Genomic DNA, 27,927 nt, shown 5'->3' with positions numbered 1-27,927 from the left:
CCAAAATCTGTAATGGCCATCAAGGATTCCTAGCCTCTTGTTATTGAGCAAATACTGGTACTACAGTGATGGATGTTTGTAAATGTAATGTCTTACTTGGGTGGACATTAAAATATAAATTTCCCAGGGTCACTGGATAGTCACAGTATTACAGTATTGTTTTTTGTTTGTTTTTAGAAGAAACATGTCTCTGGTCACCGAAAGGAGAAGTCAGTGGACTCAGTGTGTGAGATATTGAAGGTAATAGGAGGTTTCTTCATTAATGAGGTGGAGAGGTGCTCAATGGCACAGACCTAAGAAAGGCTTCTAGGAGATCCCTGGCATAGTCAGCTGGATGCTGGACACCCTTCACCTGCTGTTGCAAGGAAGGTTACAATGCAAGGGAGCTCAGGGATGGCCCTTTGTGGTTGAGTCTTCAGATGAGGATAAAATGTGACTAATATCCCAATTTCAGTGTTATAAGACACTGACTGAACAGAGGATCTAGATAAAAGGTATCATAAATGATGAGGTAATTGATTTATGCGTTGTCAAGGCACTAAATCCATAGCACTTTGTTATACAGAAATGGGAAGCTACAGTCCTCTTGTAAAGGGGATTTAACCAGGCTGTGCTCACATTCAGAAGCTCTGCTTAGGGGTGACTGTACAAATGGTTGACTTTTTCCTCGATCTACCAGTTTAGCAGAAAGAAAAGTCCATTCAAGATGAAATGGACTACAGGATTAAAAGAAACAAAACAAAAATAAGCAAACATAGTAAAACCAACTTGAGGCCCGTTAAATTCCACACAACTGTGTGGTCTCTGCATGAATTCATTTCTGACTAAATCCTTTGAGTAATGCAGCTCTTCCTTCTCCATCCCCCCACTAAAATCAGTACCCAGCTCAGGTGCTTGACTTTGGAAGACCCCAGAACATGGCATTGGATCTGAAAGGACTTTGGGGGGGGGGTTGAGACAGGGTTTCTCTGAAAGAGTCCTGTCCTGGAACTCGCTCTGTAGATCATGCTGACCTAGATCTCACAGAGATCAGCTTGCCTCTGCCTCCTGAGTGCTGGGATTAAAGGCGTGTGCTAGCACCCCACAGTGTTCGACTGCTTTTAAGAGGTTTTCATTAGATTGGGCATTTCAGAAATACTTTTTGTAATGGTTCTCCCCCTATAGAGTTTTCCCCAACAATTATGTTCACTCCATGACTTGCATTCCATAGTGGTCCCCCTTCCCACCATGACTGAGAACAGATTATATGTCAAGACCAACCTTCTCCCTCCTGTCTTGCCCTCACATACTGGGCAGCTGTTATAGGCAGACATGCATAGCTGCTAGCAGAGCAGCTAAGATTTCTTGCAAATGCAGTGGGCATTCCTAAAATATTATAGTGATCTGGGATTAGACCTAACACACAGAACAAGAACTCAATTCATGTACAACCAGGGTTCAGGAGAACATCAGATTGAAAAGAAATGTCACCATCAAGGGAAAGCATGCTGGCTTGCTGTAGAAAGTTCATAGATGGATGGAGCCTGTTTGTCTTCGAGTCCTTTCTAGCTAGAGATTCTTAGTTTCATAATAAAACTCTTAACAGCAGATACACGCCTCAGCCCCCTACACCTTTGCAGACAGCTCCTGGTTCCTGAGATCCTTCCCAATGGACTGAGCCCTTCTCACTGGTGAACCACTGGAGAAGCTTTCCCATGTGTTTCTTGTGTATCTCCCACTGAACAGAACGGCACAAGGAAAAAGCTTACCAGGGTAGCATTATAAGGGGGGAATATGTAAATAAAACCACGCTGCTGTTTCACAAGCTTCTGACATCCTAAGAGGAAGGTTTTTCCAGGCTCCTTCTTCTGGGTTATGTACCAAACGCCCAGCCCGGCACTGATTCACCAACTCAGCCTTCCTCTAACAAGAATGGATATATGAGCCCTCCCAGGCACCCACAGTGGGTTTGGGAAAGAAACCTCTGTGTTCTCACCAGACAGGCATGTGAGGGAGGAACTAAAAAGGTCTTCAGAGCCACTGGGCCTAGCAAAATTTCCAGGCAATCCATCACCTGCCTTCTCTGGAGAAGGGCTGCCAATCTGCCTACTGCTTGGGGGCAGGTGGAGGTGGAGAAAGGGTGTGAGACATTTAGTAGGAGTAAGAGCTGTGTGTGTTTGCGTGCGTATGGCGCAGTGAGTGCACGGAGCACGGGGACAAGCAGTAATAGAAGAGGAGGCAAAAGGGCGTGGGAGAGCAGGGACTTCTCTATAGAAGCTCCTTTGCCCTAAAGCAAGTCAAATCCCTGCTGCGGAGTTGCTTTCTCTTCCTCCCTTTTGAGTCTTCTGTGCTGAGGTGACCTCTCCCCCGTGGAGGTCAGTGCTCTGCTCACCCTGACACACTTGCCTTCTGGGGCTTGATCGCCTTAGAGCCCCAGGAAAAGAAGTCTCCAGCTAGTTTCTGAGAGAAAGGCTGTAGCAAATCTCCTGCAGAAGCCGGTTTGCTTTTTAAAGAATGAACACACACACACACACACACACACACACACACACACACACACACACACACACACACACACACGATGAAACGTCTTCTGGGAACTGCAGAAAGCAACAAACGCAAACTGCAAACTGCACATCATCATGGAAGACTCTCACAGCCTACTTCACCCTCTAATATAAATCAGGCTGGGTAATGAATGGGGTTTAAGAAATGTAACTGAACTTAAAATGCAAGGTCAGTATCTCATCCTAGGTAATCCTTTGCAGGATGAGAAAGTCTCCTGATTTTCCCACAGGGTTATTTCACATGCGCGTTCTGAGCCAAACTATTTTAAAAGCATTCATTCTTCCGTTGCTCTGCCAAATGTTAGCTTGAGATTCACATGTACTTTTAGAGAGTCTATTAATGATATTAATGATCGTGGATCAAAGGCAAACCCCAGAGGGTTATGTAGAAATTCCAGACAATTATTTAGGCACTTTGAAAACTTGTCTTCCGAATGAGGGTAGCAATATCTCAATGTGGGCAATGATGTTTTTGGATATGTAGGGTCTAACACAAAAGAATAGGGGAGCCTCAGAAGTAAAGGAAACACATCCCTTTGATTAAAATGCATAGCTACTAATTGACATCTCGTCCCTAAAGACTTCCTACTCACTTGTCGGAAAGTAGGTATACTTTGAATTTGAAGAAGGCCCTCTTAAAAGGAGTATTTGTTTGTTAACCCTGCTTTTCAGCATCCAGCATTTACGTACTCCGTATTGAAAAAGTAGTTCTTAACTATGGCATCACACGAGAATTATCGCTTGATGGTCTTTAAAAATACTAAAAGGCAGGGAGTTAGATTTAGCTGCAAGATACACAGGTGATTCCAACTAGTGTCCATTGTAGGGAAGCATTTCTGAACAGATGGAGAAATTCACATAGGGTGTGGTATGCTTAATTCAGTACTTAAAGGGTTGTGGGTTACCCTTAAAATACTAGACACTTTTGACAGATTAAGAAACTGAAGCCTGGAAGGCTAAGTGGCTTATATGAAAACATATATTAACCCTGTTAATGGCAGGGTAGCTCCTGAACCCAGGGTTTGCAGCTTGCAGTACCTTGCTGTTACATTGTTCCAGTTCTCCTGCCGGGTTCCAGGCCCAGAGCAGGGTTATCTTTTGTGTGGGTTTTGCCAGAGTACCAGGAAAACCAAAACACTAAGAAATGGGTTTGCTTTCATTACATTTCCAAACTGACACTGAGACTCTTTTGGAGGGACCTGTATAGGAACACCAGCGAAATCTACTTACAAGTGACCAGCCCAAGGAACTGGAATTCTACGGTGATAAGGGGAAAGAGGTGGCCTGAAATAAAGAAAGACCAGATGCTCATGCAACACGTAAATGAGTTCACATGGGGAATGTCAGGGTTCTCTGGGAAGGTTTCCAGATCATGCAAAGCCCTGTCTAAGAGGTCCGCTGAAGCTCAGTTGGGAGCACAGTGGGGACAGACTCTTACTGTTAAGACAGCACAGAACCTTAAGGGTCAATTTAATCATGTTTCTCACTAGGTTTTCTAAACCTAAATCTTTAGGAGTAGTGGTTCAAATAGTTCCTTTAACTTAGCAAGATTTCCAAAACCCAAGAAATGCCCCTGGGAGGAAAGAAATTCTTCCAAGCAGAACATAATTAAGAACAACATGTTCAGAAAGGGTGCTTTGGATATGCATTCTTTGAGCTTAATTCCCTTGTTTTTGAACAGCATCTCTCTCTGTCTCTGACACACACACACACACACCCTAGCAGAGGCAGAACCCAGACTTCTTTGAGGTCAGTGTGAGCTGTGTATCGAGTTTGAACTATGAGATATAGTGAGGACCCTACCCCACTCCTGCCAAGCAAGCAATTTGGATGACACAACACAAAACCCAAATATTTATGCATAAAACAAGAACATTCTCACTGCAGAAATGAGTCTATTGTATGGACATTCAGGCTGTTCAGGTCCTTAAGTGAGAGGACCAAGGTTCTCCTCGAGATTTGGCAGTGTTCAATTCCACCTGGAAACTCATTCTGAGAATGAGTCAAAATATCACCTATTAGCACTGATCAGATGCTCTGGAAAGCCAAATGCATGGTTTAACTGAGTTTTGCTTCAGTAAACTACAATTCCCAATCTTTGGTGATGGAAACTTTAATGCAGTATGGTGACACTCTTCTGTCGATGAAACTTACCTGGATAGATTTGAAGCCCAGTATGAATGGCTCCACATAATAAAGAAAATTTCATTTATCCAAGACCCCTCTGCTAGGCTACACACTGGCATACAGTTGCTCCCTGTCTTGTTAAATATATATAGAAACCAAATTAGAGGGAATTCGGCAGATTTCTGAGAATTTAATTATATCCTGGAACTGCATGACTGATGATATATATGGTTAGATTTCTGTACTGAGTGATTACTTGAGTTAACTTCATTTTACAATGCTTAATTTATTTTGTACTGTGGAAAGCTTCAAGCTATTTAAGAGAAACCAGTTTAATTTTGACTTTTTTTTTTTTAAAACTTGCTTCGACATGTTTCCGTTCATCCCTGTTTCAATACTGGGGAATGAACTCTCTTGTCTTGACAAACCAAATGTAGTGATTTCCTCATGAGAGAAAAGATGAAATTAAAACAATTTCCATATTCCAGTCCCAGCATGCTGCACAGCAAGTTTTTTGGCTCTTGAAAAGTTGTTTGTTATTCAGAGAGCCATTCACTACCGTTTTGTGGAAATATTACAGTAAGGTCTGCCAAGGAGTTTAAGGAAACACGAATGCCGCCACTGATCCTAGGCCATTCTCTTGGGCATAGATGTTTCCTGCCCTAGGTGTCTGCCCTAATCTGGGGCTCTTTCTGAAACCAAAGGCCACTGATAGGCACAATCTCTGCTGAAATCCAAATATGACATCAAACATAAAACAATTATACTAAGACCCCATCTTTGTCTCCAAGATGTACTTTGAGAAGGCTCATCCTGAGAGAAGCTACATTCTTCAAAAATCAAAACACAGATTTTTTTCTTTTGTGTGTCCTTTTCTTAGTGATCTTAGTGATCAAATCCAGAGTCCTACACATGCAAAGCACCCACTTCACCAACAGCCCATGAGTCTTGCTTTTTTGAAATAAGGGAACAAAACCATGTAGCTATTACCTTGTTCCCAGTGCCAAGTGACCCTGTACACTTAACGAATCATATGCATATCTGGTGAGTTAACCTCCAGTGGCAAACTAAAGCATTTGTGTATTTATTAAAATGTCATTTGAAAGTACATGGAGGTGGTTTAATATCCCAGATAGTGAACAAATTCTTCAATTACAATAATATCAATAGAATTGGATAGATATCTCCTAAAAATATCAGAATCACAGAGACCAGAATATAAATTTAATTTGGAGTATCAAAGGGTTGAAGAACTTGTTTTTGACTATCAACACTGATAGGGTCTCAGACTTTCAAATGCCAAGTTACGATAATTGTTAAGAATATAAAAACTCATACAATTCCCAATGGCAGAAAATATTTAATATCCCACCTGATACATAACAAAACACTTGGGATTAATTTTCCCCTTTGTCGGTATATTCAAAGAATTGTAAAACCATTCAAGAGATGCAGAGGTGTTTCAGATACACTGCAGGAAAATGCTTAAAGGCAAAATTCCTTAAATATATGCCACAGTGTGAGAGCCCAGAGCCATTCCCTGCTAATCCTGTTAAAATCCACTGTGCACGAAGGTTGTGAGAAAGAAAATCTACATACAGTCCAAACAACTATTGTTTTCCTCACTGGTCACAATCATCATTATCTCCTACAATAGAACAGATTTGAAAAGCAAAACGTTTCTTGAAAGCAAATGCTTCATTTAAGTACAATGAAATACTATGACCTAAACCATTAAACAATTAAAACCCTGTTCAGAGTATCTTAGTTCTGGAGTAGGAAAACAGTCATCATTCTGATAGGCCTGGTTTTGACTTTAGGATCTTTCGAGTGAGGTGTATAAGGGGGGCTGCTCATGCTTCCATTGAGAATTCAATGGCTTAGAACTGCCTAGATGGGAAAGGAAAGGAACACCAGCAATCAGAGTTTCTGGTCCTCTGAGGCTGGGATGGTCAGATAACACTTCCAGGTTGATAACTTAAGCTTCTTGTCTTTCTTGAGAGCAGGCTATACAACTAAAGAGAGTATTTAAATGCCCTGTGGATTTTTTCACATTGGGAACTGGAATGGTCACTGAGCTCCCTTTGGGTTCTGCTCTGTCCTAACTGTAACTGGAATATTAGAGGCATGAACAAGGACAGGGTCAGACCATGCTACACAGAGCACACCTCTTCTGTGGCTTCACCTAAGGCTGAGATGAATTACCTGTCCATCCCTGGCAACTACAGCTACAACAGCTCCCTAGGTGCTGCGTTCACCCTTTAGTGGAACCTGGGAACTAAGGGACTCACACCCTGAATCCAATCTAAATACTCTACAGGCCTGAGGGAGCACAGGGGGATACCTGTCCACATGTGGCTCCAGCTGATGGTGGCCAGGCTGGAGAAAATAACTGCTAGGGAATCTTCAAATTTAGTGTTATTTAAGAATCCTAGTTCCTCACAAACTCCAATGCCTGCATTTTGCACAGAACCACATGCGAAGAACCACTAACCTATTTTCATTGTCAGGCACTCAGTTCGAGGAACAAGAGGATTGTAGCGCTAGAACTGGCCTGCAGCACATGGCACTGTCTCTTTGTATCCCCTCAGGAGGTCTTCACAGTGATGGGGTGACAATGTCCAATATTATTGAGACACGGCTTACTCCTTGACAGGTGGAGGGCTCTTTGTCAATACAATATTTTCCAGGGACAGTTATAAACATGATGAGAAAGGAACAAGCCTATTAGAAAAACAGCCTCCAGGAGGTGATTGTGAAGGTTAATTCCAACACAAACAGTTTTGTTTTTAAAGATTTATTTCATGTGTATGTGTGTTTTGCCTCCTTGTACATACACATACCATGTGCATGCCTGGTGCCCATGGGGGCCAAAAGTGGATGTTTTGTCTTCTGCATCTGGAGTTCATGATGGTTGTGAGTCACCTTGTGGATGCCTGGAACTCAATCTTGGTCCTCTTCAAGAGCAGTAAGTGCTCTTAAAAGCTGAGACTTCTCCCAACCTCCAAATATTTGATTAAAGTAATTACCACATTCTTTTCAAACCAGAGGAACTATACACTCAAGTTTTTCTTGCCACTACATCCTCTGCTAGAACTTTGCAATTTCTTTCTTCTTTTGCTTAGGCCGCCCTGAATTGTAGCTAATCGTTCATCAATTGCAGCTGAGCTGGTGTGCTGCACCAGCCCTGGGTTATTTGTCATAAGGTGTCTGGAGGAGAGGCTTTCCGAAGCATGTAGCTCTTCTTTAGCTGTGGCTTTTGCCAAATCTTGACTCAAAAGCAACCCTGTATCTGACAATTCTAGCGCTGGCAAAACACTGACAGCTGTGCTCTTCTCCACCATCATGTCTCCTGGGACGAATCCATCATTTCCAAGAGAAACTCTCCTGCGGTGGTCAGAGTCTTCCGCAGAGCCACAGTTCCTGCGTTTCTGTTGTGTCTTGGCTGCTCGTGGACTTTGCTTTGGACCTGGTGATGCTGACTCATAGCTACACACAGGGCTCCTGCTTAGAAGTCCCGTCTTTAGCCACTCCCCGGGATGAGGCTGTTGCTGGCTGCTAGTGTCCTCTGGCTGAGTCTGAGAAACATTTTCCAGCTTTTGAACAGGAAGCCCCTGGTGGATCTTGGCTGCTTTTATGTCATCTTGTGCTTGACCCATAGTTTCTGACAGGAGACTGGCTGAGGCATCCCTCCTCCTTGGTACGGCAATGACTGAGTCACTAGGTCTTCCCACTGGGTCTGTGCTGGTCTGTGATTTGTTCTCAGCATTGCTTTTTGCTTTAGTTCTTCTCACACTAAAACACACAATAAAGATTGTACAGCATGTAAGGTCCACAATGGCATGGATTCCTCCAAACCCCCATTCCCTGGTTGTTACACCTGAGAACAAGGCGTGTGCCAGCTGGCTTCTCCTCAACACCCATCCCAGCATATCTAAAACATCCCCAAAGTGTTGTTTAACACAGACTGGATTAAGTAAAAACCTCCCCATTTTCCACTAGGATATGCTCTAAGTTCTCATTGCTGGTTCAGCAAAGGAAACATGGTGGAATGGTTTTAAAATTGAATCATTTTAACCAAAGCACACAAGTATGTATGTTTTAGATGTCAGAGGCAAATGCTCCCTGGGGCTGATATACTGACTTTTTATTAGGAGGGAATGCTTAGGTACATCCAAAGCACAGGATGTGTGCACACTCACACATATGCACAAATATGCACACATACGGTGTATATTTGTGAGTAAATCTGAAAATTGCTCATGACGTTTTAAGGTATTACTCAGCAGGTGCCAGGTTTATTCATCAACCCTATGGGAATAAGCCTCAGTTAATCAGACTTGGTCGGTTCTAGAAAACATTCAGACGACTAACATTAAATAAAGTACAATCATGATAAGCAGCATATTTACCCTATCTATCTATCTATCTATCTATCTATCTATCTATCTATCTATCTACCTATCTACCTGTCTATCCATCCATCATCTATTTATCTATCTCCCTTTTCTACAGGATACACAAGACAAGACAAATTTTAACTATAAAACAAACTTCCAGGGCAGGACGCAAACGTCATAGGGAATTTAAATCCTTTAGTTTTGGCAAGGAGTTGACAATAATACATTTACAAATAACAACCATCTTCTTCATTTACTAAAATCAAGCACTTTAGCTAGATTATTGACTTTCACTAAGCTTTGTGGAAAAAAACCATAAATGTGTTGCAGTAAGGGGCCCAAGGACTGCCATAATTACAATAAAGTCAGAGCAAACATCTCACAAAGAGAATGCAGTTTTTAGGTCTGTCTGCAGTTACCTCAAGAGCTGTGTGAAACACCACTAGCAGGTGCTTTTCATCTTCAAAGAGCTTGTAATTAATCACTCCTTGCAACACACACACACACCTGTGAAGCAAGGAGACTATTCCCACTGTCCAGAATACAAGAGCAACAGGAAGGTGGGAAGGGCATGTATTAATATATGGCTGTGGGCCAGTAGAAGCCCCAGTGGCAGAGGGGCTTCTGATTAGGTTCCATACACTCTCAATATGTCACAGACTTCTGGTGATACACTATCCACACAGGCAGTCAGAAAATGAGAAAAAGGAAACATGCTGGACCTACATTTCTTGTAGAGCATTTCTCTTGTGCTTTGTAGCAGGAGAAGGAGAATTCTCTGCACACTCAGCAAAATAGTCAGACACTCCATGGAGGATTCTTTTTGTCTAGTCCAAAAGATAAAGGTTCAAACAGGAGTCTATTAGCTGAACACCAGATAAAACAGTTACACCAGGAACGCTCAGGTGGACAGCTTTACTTCCATAAATACTAAATAAAACAGATTACTGTTTCAGGCTGTTACAACTGCTTTCAGTTGGGATTTTCTGGTGTCACAACTAGTTTTTTATTCTTGTCTACACAATTTATGTATTAGTATGTACCACAAACATACAAAATCATAATGTGAAACACATGGATCCCAAGCCATCTAGAACAATATCTGGTCTCTCTGTAACCCCAAAGGGCAGAATCCCTAAGCCAGCAGCTTGTGAGAAGACAGCAGCCAGTATCCTGACAATCCCGAGATTTCCTCCACACTTCCCTATTTATCAATACAGCCTTTCTTAGCCTTAAAACAGTATCAAGTTAAACTTTTTTTTTTTTCAAGACAGGGTTTCTCTATGGCTTTGGAGCCTATCCTAGCACTTGCTCTATAGACAGGCTGGCCATAAACTCACAGATTTCTGCCTGCCTCTGCCACCCCAGTGCTGGGATTAAAGGTGTGTGCCACCAATGCCCAGCTAAGTTAAACCTTTTAATATTGGCATTTTTAAAATGAAGTTTTTCAATCTGGTTAGTAAACAAACAAACAAACAAAAACCTGGGAGTCTGTGCTTTCTTACCGTAATCATTGCCATCATTTTATACAGATTATCCACCTTTAAAAACCACACTTTATAGAAGTCATTGCCATCATTTTCTATACAGATTATCTACCTTTAAAACCATACCCACAAAGCTTCATAAAGAGATAATTACAAAATTTAAAGTTCTGCCAACCTTTGCTAGAGCTGACCCATGTAATGTTTTTGGAATTTCTTACCTTAGGTTAGAAGCTGATAGCCCAGATAAGGTGTTATCTGCTCTTGTTTTATGGTATTATCAAGTATTCTTCCCCATCAAATTCATATAAAACGTTGTGACCATGAGGGTTAGTTGATACCTATCAGTTGATCTTTGTTTCACATGGGTTTCCATAGGAGTGATCAGTGATAGTCCCTGAGATTCTGAAGGATGGCAACCACTAGTATGTATTATTCCAGGGTATCTGTAAAGGCTTGTTTTAATCGGTGCTCACAACACTAAGTTAGGAGGGTCCTTGAGCTCTGGGCCATGCCCATGCTTCAGACCTGGGCCAGGATCTTTCAAAAACATGTCCACTTGTAACCTAAATTGGTTTTAATTGTCAGTCAACAGACTATAACTAGCTATACTGGATTATATTGCATTGCAATGTGTCATTCTTTTAGTTTGTTGTTTCCTAAAATTAATTTTTGGAAAAAGAATCCTTCAAGTTAAGTCAAAGGGGGAGACAAAAGAGAGGGAAGCTTGAAAGAGATTGAGAGTGATGGAGATTTATGTGTGAAACACTTCTAAACATGTCCTGCATGCCCTGTAAATACAGTTGATTTTCCCCTCACAGCCACACCCTGTAAATGCTGTATTTTCAGAGCTGAACAATTAACATAAGGAGCATGAGTCAGGCTTTGAACAACTCTGTGGGAACCAGAAAGCTTTTTGCTATTAGGAATGATGTAAATTCCCCAAGGCTGGAAGAAGTCCACAATGGAAGGCAGACAGGGTCATAAATAACAACAATGGGTTCTCCATCCACTGTATAAAGTATGATCCAGCCATAGTGACAGGCTCTTCAAATCTCAGTCTCAGCGTGGATTCAGCCACTCACTTAGTTATGTTTTAAAACCACATGTATTTCCTCTGGGAACTTCAGAAACGTTTTTAAGAAATACAGCAGTCTATTCTTGTCTTAAAGCCCTCTGACAAGGGGGTCAGCAATGTCTTTGGAAGAAAAGTGACAGGGAAAATGTTCAGTTCAAAAATTATAAAACCTGTGACTTCAAAAAAGAGAGGGGGAGAAAAAGAGAAGAGGGAGAGGGCAGAAGGGAGGTGAGACGGGGGGAGAAAATAGAGGGGAAGGCAGAGAGAAAGAGACAGAGACACAGAGAGAGACAGAGACAGAAAGAGAGAGTGCACAGACAGTCCTGAGTATACACTCATCAAGACTGGTCTCTAGCTTATAAATTAAAACCATATTCAGCAACTTGTTGAAAGAGATATATTTACATTTGTCTGAAGACAGGGTGGGCAGGGAGAAAAAAAGATTAGTCTCCTTTAGTCCTTGAACTGTCAGGAATCATTAGATGTCTCTTGTTTATACATTTCTAGGGTCAGTTCACATCGTTTTGTTACTAAATCAAAGCTCATGGTCCCTAGCGTTCCAGTCCTCACCTCAAAATGCTAAAGAAGCAGCTGTCACCTGGGAATAGGATTTCCCTGAGGGATTTTCTCCTGATTACCGATTTTTTTATCTGGCATAAAAATGAAACCTGACACTTATCCAGAGACAACTCAAAAATACAAATAAGCGGAGCACACAGTAGGGCTGCAGGGCCTCTGGGGCATACAGGGAAGATGCTAGTTTTTAGATTTCCTGTGAGCCATGAGCCGACCTTCTACAAGGAACACAAGCAAATCTACCATATTCAAAGAGGCTATTATTTAAAGCTTAAGTCCAGAGTAGCATGCTATGAAGGTCAGATACTCAGGAAGCAGACTAACCAGGAGGGGACTTACTCCTTACAACCTAGAAGCTTGCTGTCTGTCCAGGCCAAGGATAAAGCTCCGGGAGTATCATTTCTTGGTAAAATGTATTCCTAACCACTTGACCTGTCCCCACCACTTCACTTGTTGCAAGTTTTGGTAATACTTAAGGGCTCTGCTTTAAGCACTCTACCTGAGAAAGTACTAAAACAGGAGTGGGACACGGCTCCTAACCCCAGAAGTCTACCCTAAGGATAACCCTGCTTTCAGCAACCTGTACAGCCCAGATAGGCCCCAGGGCAAAGGGGGCAGGCATTTCACTATCTCTCTAGACACCAGGGAATACACTTTGAGCTTGAAGCCAGTGCAAGCATGTCCCCCTATACAGACCAAAGGGGAAGGTTGAGCTGGAGAAGAGTAAAAATATGATGAGGAAGGACAGTATGCCATGTTGGCTGCTCTGACCTGGGTCAGAAAGGATGACAGAGGGCATCCCCACCAAAACAAGACAGGCAGGTATGCCACACTTACTGCCTTCAATCAGAAAACCGACATGCTTGAGATGTCCATGTAACAACGGCCAATATTCAAGTTGCAAAGGTGCCTGGCAACTGTGATTACCTTCAGAGTTCATCCCACAGTGACTTGGCCAGCAGTTTCTACCATTGTGGGACAGATGAAGAAATGGGCGTAAATGACAAAGAAAACACTCACTTGCTCTTGAGTTTGGACCTCCTCAGAGAGTCTGTAGGGCCAGATAGGACTCTCAAAGGCTAGCAGAAGACTGGCTGCATCAGAGGCACCAAGGGAGGTCTTTTTTTTTTTTTTTTAAATAGATTCCTTGGACTCATCGTGGAAGTTCTGATTCACAAGCTCTGAGGTGGGGCTAGGAGGTCTATATTTAGGTTCCTAGGTGATTCACACTCTGCTGATATACATGAAACAACACTCAAGAAGAAAGGAATAGAGAAATTAACTTAACCTGGTACAATGAGACAGTGAGACAAACTTTGCAAAGTGTGCTTGCGTTATCCAGTAAAATCACCTTGGGAGCTTGTTAAGAAATGTTACAGATTCCACCCAGAATATACTGCATTTGTATCCCTAGGGGCTGGGGTCAGGGCAGTTATATTTTGGGCAAGCCCCCTAGTGATTCTTATACCCGGAAGAATTAGTGAACTGCTCTTAAGACACATGGAACTGGTATCAGCAGAAACTAGTGGAATGATCCAATCGGGTATCACTGAATTCTGGCAAGCAAAGCTTGGAGCACTTAGTGAAAAGATGTAGACCAACAGGAAAAGACCTTGTTCCATGGAGTTTCTGTCAACAGGCGAAACAAACAAACATATAACATGGTTTGTGTCCCGTCCCCCCCCCCAATTCAGCTGTTGCCAGTATTAAAGTATTAAGAGGCAGAGCTTTGAAGAGGTGATTAAGTCATGAGGGTTCAGTTTTCATGAATACCATGACATTCCCATACAGAGCTTGAGAGAGGAAGTTCTTGCTTCCCTTCTGTCTATCATCGCATGAAGACTTGTCCCCCTTCCTCTTGTGATGATGTAGCAGTACCAACTTGAAAGTAGGGATCAGACCCTCCCCAGACAGCTTCCAATATACTGAAATACATTTCTGTTCTTTAGCTATTAATGCAAAACTGGGCAAGTCTTTGCATATGGTGTCCAAATCCACTCAGATAAGAGCTACAGAGGAACAAGTCTGGATAGAAAAAGCAGATGAAAAGATATTAAAGATGCAGAAAAGGAGACAAAGGAACTGTTGGTAAGGAAAGAGAACGAGTGTCCCCAGAGGCAAAAAGAGAAACGAAACATCAACTAAGTGCTAAGAGTGGAATGCTGCTCTTAGAATCGAAACAAAACCCAAAGCATCCCTAGGCGGTAAGTAGACATTTTGGGTAAAGTGCTGAGACTTAAACACCCATCATAGGTGGAGGGACATTAAGACAGTAATAGACACCAGAACTCTCCAGTATAAATACAATGTAAACTGTACAAGTAGCTTGAAATTTCCTATAGTCCATTAAAGAAGAAAAAGGAAATTGGTGAAATTAAATTGCAATATGTTCTATTTAACAATACCTCTAAAATATTATAACATGTAGTCAATATAAAATATTGAGCCATTTAATGTACTGAGTCTATGGGAGCCAGTATGTACTTTCTACAGAGTGTATAATTTCTGACTTACCATTCAAATGCTTACAGGCAGAATGGAAACCACACTGGCCAGTATAGGCCTAAGCAATACTTTGGGAGAAGTTTTCATTAAGGGAAAGCAGAGAAATAGAGGCACACTTCAATGTTACTCCAGATGCAGCTTGGTGAGGCAGGTTTATTACTGTTACCACAGCCCAGGGCTAGATGCAGCTGGTCAGGGACTAACTCAACATGAATGAGGTGGCAGTGCAGACGACTACATGACAAATGTAGTTTCTTCTGGGAAAGTCCTGTAGCCTGTTCTCTAGCGTTTACCTAGAGATACTGGGACTTTATTAGTTGAGGTTGGAATGGGGGGGGGGAGATTTGGGAGGCCAGGTCAGGCCATTGATCACTCCTGTTCATGATGGACACACACAGCTTACTTCCTGAATTGTACTCTTGGTATATCTCACTGCCATGACTGAACACCTGTACAAGGGCTTGGTCACCAAACTTCTGTTCACAAGATTGTAAACTAGGTCACATGAGGACAGTATGATGTTCCCCCCAAGGGAGTAATTAATGTAGTAATATATAATATATTTTTGTCACCACTACCATCATCATCTATTGAGAGTTGAATCCAGTTTCTCATTATACTGCAGAGGGGTATCTTCTGGTTCTGTTTTGTGCACCCCAAGTTAAAAAAATGATGGTCCAACTATATTTTTAAAGACAATCTGTCAAGTATTATACTATGTGTATACATCTGAGGCACACTCAAAAAGTCACTACATCTCGTTTCTCATGACCACAGTTGCTGAGATGATCTTTCAGGGCTTATCAGCAAATCACAAGGCAGAGAGCACAGCTGAAGGACAGTGTAGCACAAGGTCCCACACTCTGTGTTGGCTTGTCCCAGGGCCAGTTTTACAACCTCCCAATGGCCCACTTTCACTTTTGCTTGTGAGTAAGGAGAGGTGTATGAATCACACTTTGGAACCTGAAAAGTGTTAACACTATTTTTCTTGACATTATTAGTTAAAACAAACAAAAAAGTAAAGAGATCCTGATGCATGCACAAATCATATAGTTTATAAGGAGGAAAAGATGCTTTCTATCCCTAAAGAAAGTCACAGCTCCAAAAGCCCTTTCCAAACATCTCCTCTGTAGGGCTGCCCTAGGCAGTGCTCTCTTTTTTACAGGGTGGTGACCTATCACCAGCTGTCATGGTGGGATGGAGGTGTAGCAAGATGACTCTGAATCACAAGTCCTTGGCTAAAGTTCCTTCTAGTCATTATCTGGCTGAAAGATTTGGAAAAATGACTCATCTTTGTTGAGCATCAATTTCTTAATTTCTCTCTCTCTCTCTCTCTCTCTCTCTCTCTCTCTCTCTCTCTCTCTCTCTCTCACACACACACACACATACACACACACACACACCAACATGACTGTTGTCTCAGTTATGGTTAATGTTGCGGCATAAAACATCACAGCCAAAGCAACTTGGGGAGGAAAGGGTCTAGTGCATCTTACACTTCTGTATCACAGTCCATCAGGAAGTCAGGGCAGGAGCTGAAGGAGCCGTGGAGGAATGCTGCTTACTGGCTTGCTCCTCATGGCTTCCTTAGCCATTTTTCTTATAGTACTCAGAACCACCAGCTGAGGGGTGGCACTGTCCACAATAAGGTGGGCTGTCCCATATCAATCATCAATAAGAGACTGCACCACAGGCTTTCCCACAGGCCAGTCTGGTGGCAGCATTTTGTCATTGAGGTTTCGTCTTCCAAAATGAATCTAGCTTGTATCAAGTTGATATACAACTAGCTGGCACAGCTGTCTTAGATGGAGGTCTGTTCTCTTTCCTCTGGGAAGACCTTGAGATGCCAGGATCAACCACCATATACAGGCAGAGAACAGAGTCAGCACAGAGGCTGGCAGAGCTAACAGTGGTGAGAACTGAGTTTTCAGAATAGAGTATCTCTGACCAATCTTAAAGTCTGGAGCTGTCAGGGATATCAGTAAAAACTTCATTTTCCCCCTATGCCTATGCTATCTGGAGTTGTCTTGCCTGTCTGTTAAAAATGAAAAGGTTCAAGACTCACTCAATCTCTTCTCAAGTTTGCTGTACTGAATAAGTTATTGTAGATGCCAGGTCCCTGCACTCTGCCAACAACACATTCTATAAACAATAAGAGCAGAGTAAAAGTGTAATATATCATATCCATTTATTTAGGGAACATGGAACAGTGTTAAAGTATAAAGCTGAAAGCATTAAAGTGTGTAGCGTTACTTTAGTGTGGTGTCTACTGGTTTTTAGGCACATCTGGATTCTGAAGGGTATGGAAGCTGAGACAGTTAGAGAGGCAGCTGAAATGAAGTTTGAATATGGAAAGACATCATCTCAGACCACAATGTGACATGGCCACCCCAAGCATGAGTCTTAACATTGTCCAAAGTCCATTTCTAATATTTTCTTAAGTTATTCAGTAATAAGTTAAATCAATAAAAGGGGGACAGATGGAGAATATGATCATAGCAAAGGACGGACATATTCAGGTTCATCATGCATCAACTCAAAGGCACAGAATCAAAATGGAATACAATAAAATGGGAGGTGGCATCTGATGAATGCCACAGGCCTGAAGTCATGTTTTCTAAGGACAAAGGACATAGACGTGTGTTATGTTACTTTAGGCAAAGCAGGTGGGACAGGGATGAGCAGCTGTTAAACGGAGCTGTGTAAAGAAGCATGTCCTTCTCCATTTCAAAGACTCTATGATGCCAAGTCTCTGCCCATTTCCCACAGTGAGGGTAGAGGCCTTTTCTCCCCTGAACCTTTCACTCTTCTGCTTCCATAAAAGGCTGGGTTTCTACGGGAGAGAGAACAAGGCTTGTGAACTGTGAGGCCACCCAGGTTAGTCACAAATACTATTGATTCTTCCTTTAAAATAATTGAACAGTTTTCTTTGCATAGGGCTGAGGATGTAGCTCATTATAGATAAGGTACTTGTCAAGTTTTCCTGAATCCTAGGTGTGAGTCTGAGAACCACATAGTCTGGGCATGGTAGTCCATGCTGGTACCCTAGCGTCGAGTAGACAGAGGCAACAGAGTCAGAGATCAGCGTTAGCCTAGAACACAGTGAGTTTGAGGCCAGCCTGGGATACATGAAATTCTGTCTTGAGAAAGAAAAAAATAATTCTTCTCTTTTGAAGTTGTGACCAGGAAGCTGTTATATATAAATCTAGGGAAATACCTGTAAGTATGTGCAAAGAATACAGCCCTAAAAATGACATCTGTGAAAAATCAAGGAAGTTGTCTTGTAGGAAGTGTACACTTCACAGGGATTTTCCAGTTTACATTCACCTGCCCTTGAGAACCTAAAAATAAATCCTGACTGACCTTAGCTACTATTGAGTCTTGGGTGCAGACAAGTATGACAAAACATGATATCTTAAAGAACACATAGGTTTGGGTCTTGGCTGACATGGGGAGCTACTGACCACTGTTGGAGTTATATAAAATTTATTTAACTTTGATAAGATGAATATTCAAATACACCATGAATTACCTTAGAGAAACTTGGACTATTTCCAGAGTCTCCTTAAAAAGTATCTCCTCTACCATATCTATGACTGCAAGTTTGTCAGCAACTGTAGCAAGTAGCTGGCCTTTCATTCAGGGTTCAGACTGCCATGACTTCTCAAATGGCCAAGTTCAAGGTCTTGGACCTAAAGGGAGAAGAAAGTGGTAGGTATGGATACACTACCCAGGCAGGACAGCTGACCAAATGATGGACAAAAGGAGCCAGGATACTAGTGGGAAAGAGGCAAAAGGCCAGAGGAGACATCACAGATGGCTGCCTCATTTCAAATTTCTTTTTAGAGCTGGCCCTCCGCCTGGGGATATGGAAGAAATAGTTCTTGCAATTTTCCTTGAGCACAGACAGCCAGGCCCCCTCTTTCCAAGACTCATATCTCCTGATAGGAACAGCTTTTGTGGACTTGTCTGGGAACCTCATCTCTATCATGACATCGTTTCCTTGGGAAAATGAGTGGTGCATTCTAAATCATTGGCCTATTAATGAATTTTCCAAACATAACCCATTCACACATTGAACTCTATTTGTGCTGTCCCTGTGGCTTTTCTGTGGAGCATGGGCTCCTTGAAACTCAGGCCTGAGAAGTCTGCTATGTCCCAACCCCTAATTCCTTAGAGAAATGACTGGGTGCCTCCTCCCAGCTTCATCTCAACAGGAGTCTGCTGACAGCTGCTGCAAATTCAAGGTGCTTAGAGGGGAGGCTCTGTACTTCTTCCTCCTCTGCAACTGGTCAATAGAGCTTAGACAGGGAGTCTCTGGACTTCCTCCTCCGCAATTGGTCAATAGAGCTCCACATGACCAGTTGACTACTTGGCTTATCACTTAGCCTTTTGCATTTTCAGTCTTTGTAGTTGCAAAATGCAGCTGAGATGAAAAGTAGAGACGCACAAAAACAAGGGCCTACCCTTCTTGGGAGAATACTATGTGCAGAGGGCATTACCAAGTGTCACTCTCATTTCAAGACCATGAAGAAGACATATAATCATTTACTAATCTAGCAGTATGGCATTTGTATGAACTCTTCTTTGGAGTAGAAGGAAATAATGGTGACAACAATTAGTATTCACAAGTGTGCCAGAGTTTATAAGCCATTTGAATATTTATTATTTCACATGACTATTAGGAAAACTTAGCAAGGCTTGTCTAGCATATATCACATTTACCTCTGTGTACCAAGTCAGGGGCTGATTTCCTAATGCCAAATGCTGTCTGTGTCTGAGGTCTTCCAGCAAAGATGGCAGATGCAGTGTTCAAGGCCAGGTCTTTATATTTTAACTTCAATACCTTCACTCTGTTCTATTCCATATTATGTGTTTCCTAACTAACCTGCAATACAACTGGTCACTGAGGAGAGATTGCATGTCTCTGAATATAGAAGGGACACCATGCAAAAACAAGCACAGAGGATTAGCGGGCTAGATATGTCATTTTCTATTACTCTAGCTAATTATGTCTTAGAGTCTAATTCAATGGTGGGCAGGAACTGCTGGTGATGAAATACAACATGTGTCATTTGCAATACTACTGGTTAAATATTTGGGAGGGTTTTATTATTAGAAAAGGGGAATAAGACCTCAGATTACTGTAACAAGTATGCAATATTTAATCTTTAAAATATTACCTGAAAAATAATTTTTCTAATTTTTTATGTCATAGTACAGAGAAATAAAGTAACTAAGAACATCTTCATTGCTACCACTAGTATCATTACAATCAGCTGCCTGCCAGTCCTTTTAAGGGCTGTAGGCAAGGTGCTGCTAAGGCAAACTGTTCCACAGATGGCACTGCCCCAATCTGTCCGTTGCCTATCTGTAGATGGCACTGCCCCAATCTGTCCGTTGCCTATCTGTTGAGCATGCTCTGATCCTGAGCCATGACCCTAGCTACCTGGAGAAGGAACTGGCAGTCAGTCTCTGCAGGGAGTAAGCACTGTGGGGATTCTTTAGTACTAAACAATAGTCTGACTTAAGAGATACACTCAACTCAGTGCTTACCTCTTGTCTATTCTCGGGATGTTTGAACATTCATTCTACCAAGACAATGCTCCAGTGTAAACCTATTCTGTGCAGCTGACAGCTATTTTCATAGGAGAATACCAAAGTCTTAGTGACATCAGTGAATAGTTCAGAGGGCAATAGGGAAACCTAGACCCTAGAAGTGACTGTCATGAGACCTGGATGGTGAAGCCCATCAATGGAAGCAAGAGAACGTTGTCCCTAAAAACCTACATACCATGATTAGCATGAAGTTGGTCAACATACAGATAAAAAGGACTCCACATCCCAAACAAATAAATTATAGTAAAACACTTAGAGAAAAATACAATATCAAGACTTTCCATGGTAGAAATCATTACAGAGAAGACACAGATTCCTCCTGCCATACATCAATGACATATAATTGAAAGACAATGATAAGCTCACTTAAAATTACTCCCCTTACTCAATAAGGATATTTTACATAGTAAGTAGAAATACATCATCAATAGAACACCAATAGAAAAGTAGAAATGAACTAACTTATAAATGAATAGGGTCCTAGCTAAAATGAACATGCACTGACCATAGTTAGTAAGCCTGAAGAAGTAAAGGTCAGGTTGGTAAAAGAGGTTCTTGGGCTGGGAGTCAGAGATAGTTTTCACTTTCCTTGAGCATATCTGTACCTAGTCTTTTGGTGCAATGAATATATAGGATTTTGGTGACCACTTGCTACAGAAGAGTCAAATTTGGAATATTTGAAAATGAGAACTAGTAAGTAACCTTTCCTCCAAACTTAAGGGCCTTTCACAGGTGTTGTAGGAACAACCTGACAACTCTATGTAATTCACCACGAATCAGAAGTGGAACTGGGGACATGAATGGCTTTTTAAAGTCTATGATACTTCATCCAAAACTTGGAAAAGTCATGGACTGCTTATCCTCTCATCAGAGCATAGAAGTTAGTACACTCAAATTTTTAAGTAGTACATTTCTTTGGTTCCTTTTAAAAACATTGTATTTCTTTTGTTTTAAAAACATAAGGCCAAGCTGGATGGTAGTGGCACATGCCATTAATACCAGCACTTGGGAGGCAGAGGCAGGTGGATCTATGTGCGTTTGAGGCCAGCCTGGTCTTCAGGGTGAGTTCCAGGGCAGGCCCCAAAGCTATAGAGAAACCCTGTCTCGAGCTCCCTTCTGCCACCCCCCCCCTACTTCCTCCCCCCAAAAGTCAAAACCCAAAACATAAGGCTTAAATTTTTTCTTATAACTTCTTTCCTAAAATAAAACATGACTCAATTCTGTAAGATTATTGTTGCATTAAAAAAAGTATCTTGTGTGAAAATCATATCAAAATTCTGATTTAGTGCATTTTCATCTTCTTTTTTCCCTGACAGAAATTCCATCTGAGAAATTATTTTGGGATAATGTGACACTGTCTATTTCATATGGAGGAGGACTTGGCCAGCAGAGGTTTGACTGTGCACAGCTGAGGACTATAAGACTCATGCTAAATATAACTCAGTCTTTAGTAGTTTATTGCTTGAGACTAATTTTTACTTCAGTTTTGTATTTATAAATGAAAAGTACTTTTTTTTTCTTTTTTACAGTAGCCTGGCTTAAGAGCGATATTCAACTTAGTGTTTAACTACTGTTGACTATCAGAACCTCTTAGTAATCTTTCTATACAGTCCACACTACAGAGAGGACCCTGCCCTGATTACTGGGGTGTGTGTGTAAACTAGATTGCTATTTTCATAGGTAAGCCACAACTCAGATGAAGGATAAGATGGAAAACCCCCAAAACTTAACGCACAGATCTGCTTTTGGGCAGCATTAACACTGTGTGTCACTTTCTAATTTCTGAAAGGATCTCAGATTTAAAAGAAAGAATGGAGATCTAACATTCTGGGCTTTCTTTAGGAATGGTAGAAAGGGTATGACTGATTTTAGGTGACCAGGACACTCAGCAGTAGTGTCAATCTCCCAGACTATAAGCCATTAGAAGGCAACGACATTTTCTTATTTTTGTGTCACTGAAGCCCAGTAGAGACCCTGGTATAGAGCCAGCACCCAGAACATCCTGTTCCATGTAATGGTCAGTGCAGATGGGAACCATGGTCTCCAGAGACTAGGAGTGGCTTGTAACTAACACACAATCAAACAGTAGCTTTGCAATGACCCTGAAATGTCCCAGATATATACAAAGGTCCATGGCTATTTACATAACTTCAATAAAGAAATCACAGGAACTAGCAAGTAACTTCAGATTTCACCAAACCTCCAGGGCTTTACATCTGAAAAAGAAAAGTCTCTACACAGGATACGTAAGTTTGGGACAGAGGGGAAGAAAGAAAAATAAAAAAGGAGGAAGTTAATATTGTGGAATAGAACCAAGCACAGTAAAATCTGACTTGATGTTCTTTATTGCTAAGGAAAGAGTGCACAGAAGAGGCAAAGGTAAAAACTGTCTGAAAGACTCTGGCTTCGCATCCAGCAGTAGGTCAAATCTGAGGCTACAAGAGTTTTGAGATTTCTTATGAGAAACTCTAGTAAGAAAAATACAGTGACTCATTTCATAATAATGCCCTTGCTTCCCAAAGTACACAGCTCAGTTCCCACATCCCAAACATATGAACACTGTGTAGGGCTATTGCAACATGGAGGACCTTCCTCTACTGCTTGCCTCTTTTGAGTTGCCTGATCTGGGACATGTTCTTTGGTGCAGCTATCTTGAAGAATTGGCATGGTAAATACTGCTGGCTTCCTAGTCTGAAGGCTGAAAGACTACCTAGGCAAAGTAGTTTTCAGTAGATGCTCCCAGATTTCCTAGCCTATTCTCACTTAAGACAGAGCATAGGAAACTAAAGGAAAACTCCCTAAGAACTATAGCCCCAGTGAGAGGTTGAGGCTGCTATCAGGAACAAGACTACTCCCCATCAATCCTGTGGATGTAAAACAGCAAGCTATAAACAATTACAAGAAAATAACTGTAGTTTATTGGCTACATAGGGAGCCAAGTTCCCAGGCCTTGCCTAATCAGAAGTTCCTTGAGAAGGACTACCAGGATGGAATGAGATGGATCCTGCCCTTTTGTGAATATCAGTATAAAACAAAAAGAAATTCAAATTCTTGGGTGGGGGGGTGGGGGCTGACATCACTAGATTTGGGTGTTTGGAGTTTCTTCTCTCTCTCTCTCTCTCTCTCTCTCTCTCTCTCTCTCTCTCTCTCTCTCTCTCTCTCTCTCTCTCTCTCTCTGGCAGGCGGCATCAGGGAGGGAAGGGTTGTTTATTGATCCCTAAATAGCTGAGACAGGTAGACTCTCAAGAGGTCAGGTATCAATGGAAGGAAGACAATACAACTGACTTATGAGGGATTTGTAGGAGGGCCTGGATATGTCACAGCTTCTACTGACAACATACCTGAGAACGTGGCAGGTTGAAAGTCTTGAGGAGGGGAGGTGTTCAGCTGAGATTGGAATATGTGTGACAATGGAGCCATTTGGTAGTCCCAACTGTTTCACTGACTCTTGTCTGTGTTGCTGGGAAAGTGTGTATGTGAGAGAAATAACACGTAACTAACAAGAGCCACCAAAAGTAACTAAAGAACTGTGTGACATAGATGACTTTTTGCTTATGAGCTAACATGGTCAATTTTGGTAGTATACTCACTAAAGATCCGAACACGTTAAAGATGAGGCAACTGAACTCCCCACGTAAACTGCTCAGATTGGTTCATGAAACAAAAGACTGGTTCACAATGAAAGTTTTCAGTAATCAAGAAACTCTCCAGATTGCAGGATTTATGTAACAGCAGCTACAGAAAACTTACATCTGTATAAATACTAGAGTCCCCAAGGGGATTATGTTTCATTTGTATTCTGATGCTTTAATTCCTCCTTAACAATTTAAGATATTAAGTATTAACATTACACATCAGATATAAGATCTGATTTCTCCTGTATTCCATCTGCAAGCAATAACATTATGGTAGAGCTAATAGTTGTTTTGTTTTTTTTTAAGTCATAGATCAATTCTTTCTTACTTGGTAAAATCAGTTAAGCAATATTTATTAGAATATAGGCCAACAGAATTACTTTAGCATTTATTAATTTACTGAGATAATGCAATGTCCTGGAAATATTTCAAAAAATAAACTTTTAAGGCTTTTGGCCAAATTTGCTTCACTGATCTTATTTTATGTATATATGTAGAGTGTTTTTCATGGAGGAAGAGGAAATAAAAGGGTCACCCTGGCCTTTTTGAAAGGATCCTTTGCTCAAAACAAAGGAACCAAAGACAAGTACCAGTTCCCAGCTCTTTGCTGCTCCTGAGTCTCTATTGTCTCACAGAGCCTATGAAACACTTGTGTATTTACTTAATGTGAGATAAGAAGCTGCTTTCATACCATGTGGGCCAAATTTCAAATTTCATGTGAGTTAAAAAATAATAAACAACAGGGATAATCTAATATCCCCATAAATTATTTTAGAAGCACAATAATCATGTCATACTTTAAGGATGGGTTAAAGTCTTCTCTATTTATTTTCCTGTTCATGGAAGGTTCAAGCCATAGACCTGAAAGTTTTTTTATTTTTTAAGGACAATTTAAATAGACCGATCTATGACTGCAGCAAGATACATATACACAAAAGATTACTGTCAAGAGCACACGTTGAGCTTAAAAGACACAGCTGTAAGCTATGGCATTTTGAGTATGTTTTCTACATTTGTCTGAGTAGAGAACTCCAGTGAAACAGAACAAGGCCCTGACAGAACAAAGTTTAGCATGAGAAAAGAGAGCAAGAGAAATGAACTCTATTAGCTATGAAATAATACACTAGGGAGTAACACTAGTTCTCATGAAAAACGTCAGTGATTCACCATGGAATACAATTCAGTGACCCCAGTGGAAACTTCTAGTGGAAGCCTAGATTTTCACTGCTTTTCATTTACATACCATCACAGACACCATTAAGGTTTTCCTGATGTGCTGATGCCACCTTCAAAGTTGAAAGTGTTAAGATATTGCTTATATCAAACTAAATTTTCATTGTATTAGAGAGGAGAAAAATAAAAACTGAAAACATTAATTAATCAGCTCTTTAGTTTCTCAGTGTTACCATGCTAAACAGGAAGTAAGGCATCTCTAACCCCTTAAAACACATAGAAGAGCTGATAACAGAAGGCACCTCCCCACACCACCACACACATTACCACCACCACCACACACACTATCACCATACACACATTACCATCACTGCCACACACACACCACCACTACACATATTACTATCACCCCCACACATATTAACACACACACACACACAGAGTCACCATACACACATTATCACCACTGTCACACACACCACCATCACATATATTACCACCAACACACACATTATGACTGCCACCACACAACACCAACAACATATACACCACCACCGCTGCCATCACAAACACTCAGTACTAAGAAGAACCTATCAGAGAATTTTTTTCATACATACCGACTTTTCATTCTGGCTTGCCCAAGTATCAGGACCAAATGCAAGCTGACTAACACAGACCACAAATCTGTCAGGAAATATACGAAGTTCTGCATAAAGCAAAGAAGACCAAGTTAATAAATTTATGAATATCATGCAAATAGAAATTCTTGTTCCCAGGTTCTTTGGGAATGTTTTGTTATGGCAATATACACATATATGTGGTTGAGGTCTCTTCTCCATTCTTCTCTCTACAGGTTTTCTACCACTTGGGCAGAGTGAGTTAGAGCAACTGGCCTATGTCAGCCACTGAACTACTGGAGCAGATGGACCCTCCAGGCAGGCCATTATAGCTGCTCTCTTAGTATGTTGAACTCTCACTTGGGAAGAAGTAGCAAACGGTTTCTAATCGGCACACAGACTTAAAGAGAAAGAGGAAGAGTGTGAGACACAAGTCTTTCGTGTTTTTCCGAGGTAGTTTCTTTGTAGTTTCCCGTCAGTTGCTCTTTAAGAGAACTAGAGGGCTAATTCTATACTAGACAGCAAGCTTCTAAGCTGAATATGAAAACAACCATTGTTCTTAGGAATGTATGCCTAGTCTGTTAAGGGAATGGTCAAGTATGCAACACCAGAGGTGGCTTTAGGCCTCAGTAACAGCAATCCACCTCTATAGAGTCTGATGGCCAAGTAACTTACTTCCAAATGGAAAAGGTTAAATGGACCACCGAACAGGACCCCTTTGGTCAGTGACTGGAGCCCAGCATTGGCAATGCCATCTGCATCATCTCTTCTCTCACCTGACTTATCTAGCCATCTCTACACCCACCAAATGCCATCCAGCTGTGGGACCATGTCTGCGATGATGTGTAACAGAGACGAACAGTACCTGTCTAGACTGAATGGGTAGCAGTCTTCATTCTTGGTACTTGCTGCATTGCCCAAATCTTTTTTTTGTAACATGTACTTAGACTAATAGCTACAAAACAGTCATTTCTCTAAAATGAAATGATTCCTTCTCAGACATGACCATGTTTTTTTTTTTACACTGACTTCTGAAACAAAAACAAACCAAGTGTTTTGAGTGAGAGTCAAATGAGCAAATATGAACTCAGTGACATTTCCATTTATTGATCTTATTAAATATGGAATACCTGACCTCATACCATATCATCAGTATAAACTTTCTACCTGTAGTGCCATCTGTTTTAAGGCAAAGAAGGAAATATTGGCCGCAGACATGATCATGTTTTTAAGACAGTGTTATGAACTGTCTTAAGTAATGAATCAGGTAAGTAAACACTTTTGATACTCTGCACATGAGGCACTGAATGAGATAGTAATACACTTCCATTTGAATTGCTAACCACAAAGGTGTTAATTATGTAAACAGATAATATGAAATAACACCTTATACCACTTGGCTAGGTTAGAGACTACCAAAACAACTAAAGAGTTGATGCTCCTGGAGTGGTTCCCCCCACCCCAGCCCCTGGGCCACTGCTGTTTCTTTGGTCACTACTGTTCTAAAGCATGCACCTCATCACAACAGGTCAGATGTTCTAAGCAAAAGCTCCATCTGTCCTGGCTCACTTGGCTCCTGTTACCTAACAAGGATGTGCCAAGCATAAGACCTTGCTTGACTTCAGGCCAACCTGCTGTTCTGGTTGCAGTTAACCAGGCCTCCAACAGGAAGGCTTTGCTATAGGTGGGTTCAGAGATATGCCTAAATTTCAACCACACACAGAAGTTATATCCGAATGGGGACCACAGCTGGTTTTTAGAAAGCTCTCAGAACAAAATTATAGAAACAGTTAATATTTATATATTAATTCTTGAAATAAATTATTGGGATTAAGTGGTAAGTAGCCTCTGTCCCACTTTATAGAGGGAAAACAAGCCATAAAATTCATTATTTCTCCTTTCCCTTACAAATCAGAAAATTAAAGTATAATATGCTATTTAGGAGATGAGAATTAAAATTCAAACTATCACTCCATCTATTTTATATTTCTATTTGTCATCTCAAAAATAAGAGTGATAGATATGACTACTTCTGAATATGATATGAATAGATTATGATAGTCAAATCAATTCAAAAGTTTCTTTTGCATCACTTTACTTGATTACGCAACAATTGATTTGTGTTACTTTAAGTATTTAAACAGCAGTCACTACCACAATGAATAGC

At 41.2% G+C, this 27,927-nt stretch overlaps 1 protein-coding gene and 1 long non-coding RNA gene across 4 annotated transcripts in view; one reads left to right on the top strand and one right to left on the bottom strand.

The window, feature by feature from the left end:
* The first annotated feature begins 174 nt into the window (after nt 1-174).
* Nucleotides 175-26,831, top strand: LOC121140537. Its single transcript, XR_005877441.1, has 4 exons — nt 175-240; nt 14,161-14,415; nt 21,652-21,727; nt 25,997-26,831. It is a non-coding gene; the product is annotated as an uncharacterized LOC121140537 (long non-coding RNA).
* The window catches only part of LOC101831473 (SLX4 interacting protein), a 169,830-nt gene continuing 147,916 nt past the window's right edge, over nt 6,014-27,927 (bottom strand). For 2 of the 3 annotated variants that reach the window (XM_040746376.1, XM_021226381.2), the window contains exons 6-8: nt 25,761-25,849; nt 23,677-23,795; nt 6,014-8,468 (exon numbers count right to left, since the gene is read on the bottom strand). In XM_040746376.1, coding sequence (XP_040602310.1) covers nt 7,727-8,468; nt 23,677-23,795; nt 25,761-25,849 — 950 coding nt within the window. In that variant the 3' untranslated portion in view covers nt 6,014-7,726. Of the gene's footprint in view, nt 8,469-9,799; nt 9,901-23,676; nt 23,796-25,760; nt 25,850-27,927 lie in introns of all 3 variants that reach the window. The other variant, XM_013112351.3, reaches the window with a different exon arrangement.

Source organism: Mesocricetus auratus, unplaced genomic scaffold, assembly GCF_017639785.1.
Source record: "Mesocricetus auratus isolate SY011 unplaced genomic scaffold, BCM_Maur_2.0 Super-Scaffold_100004, whole genome shotgun sequence".
NCBI lineage: Eukaryota > Metazoa > Chordata > Mammalia > Rodentia > Cricetidae > Mesocricetus > Mesocricetus auratus.
The sequence above is the reverse complement of the archived record's forward strand: the minus strand, read 5'-3'. Positions and strand labels throughout refer to the sequence as shown.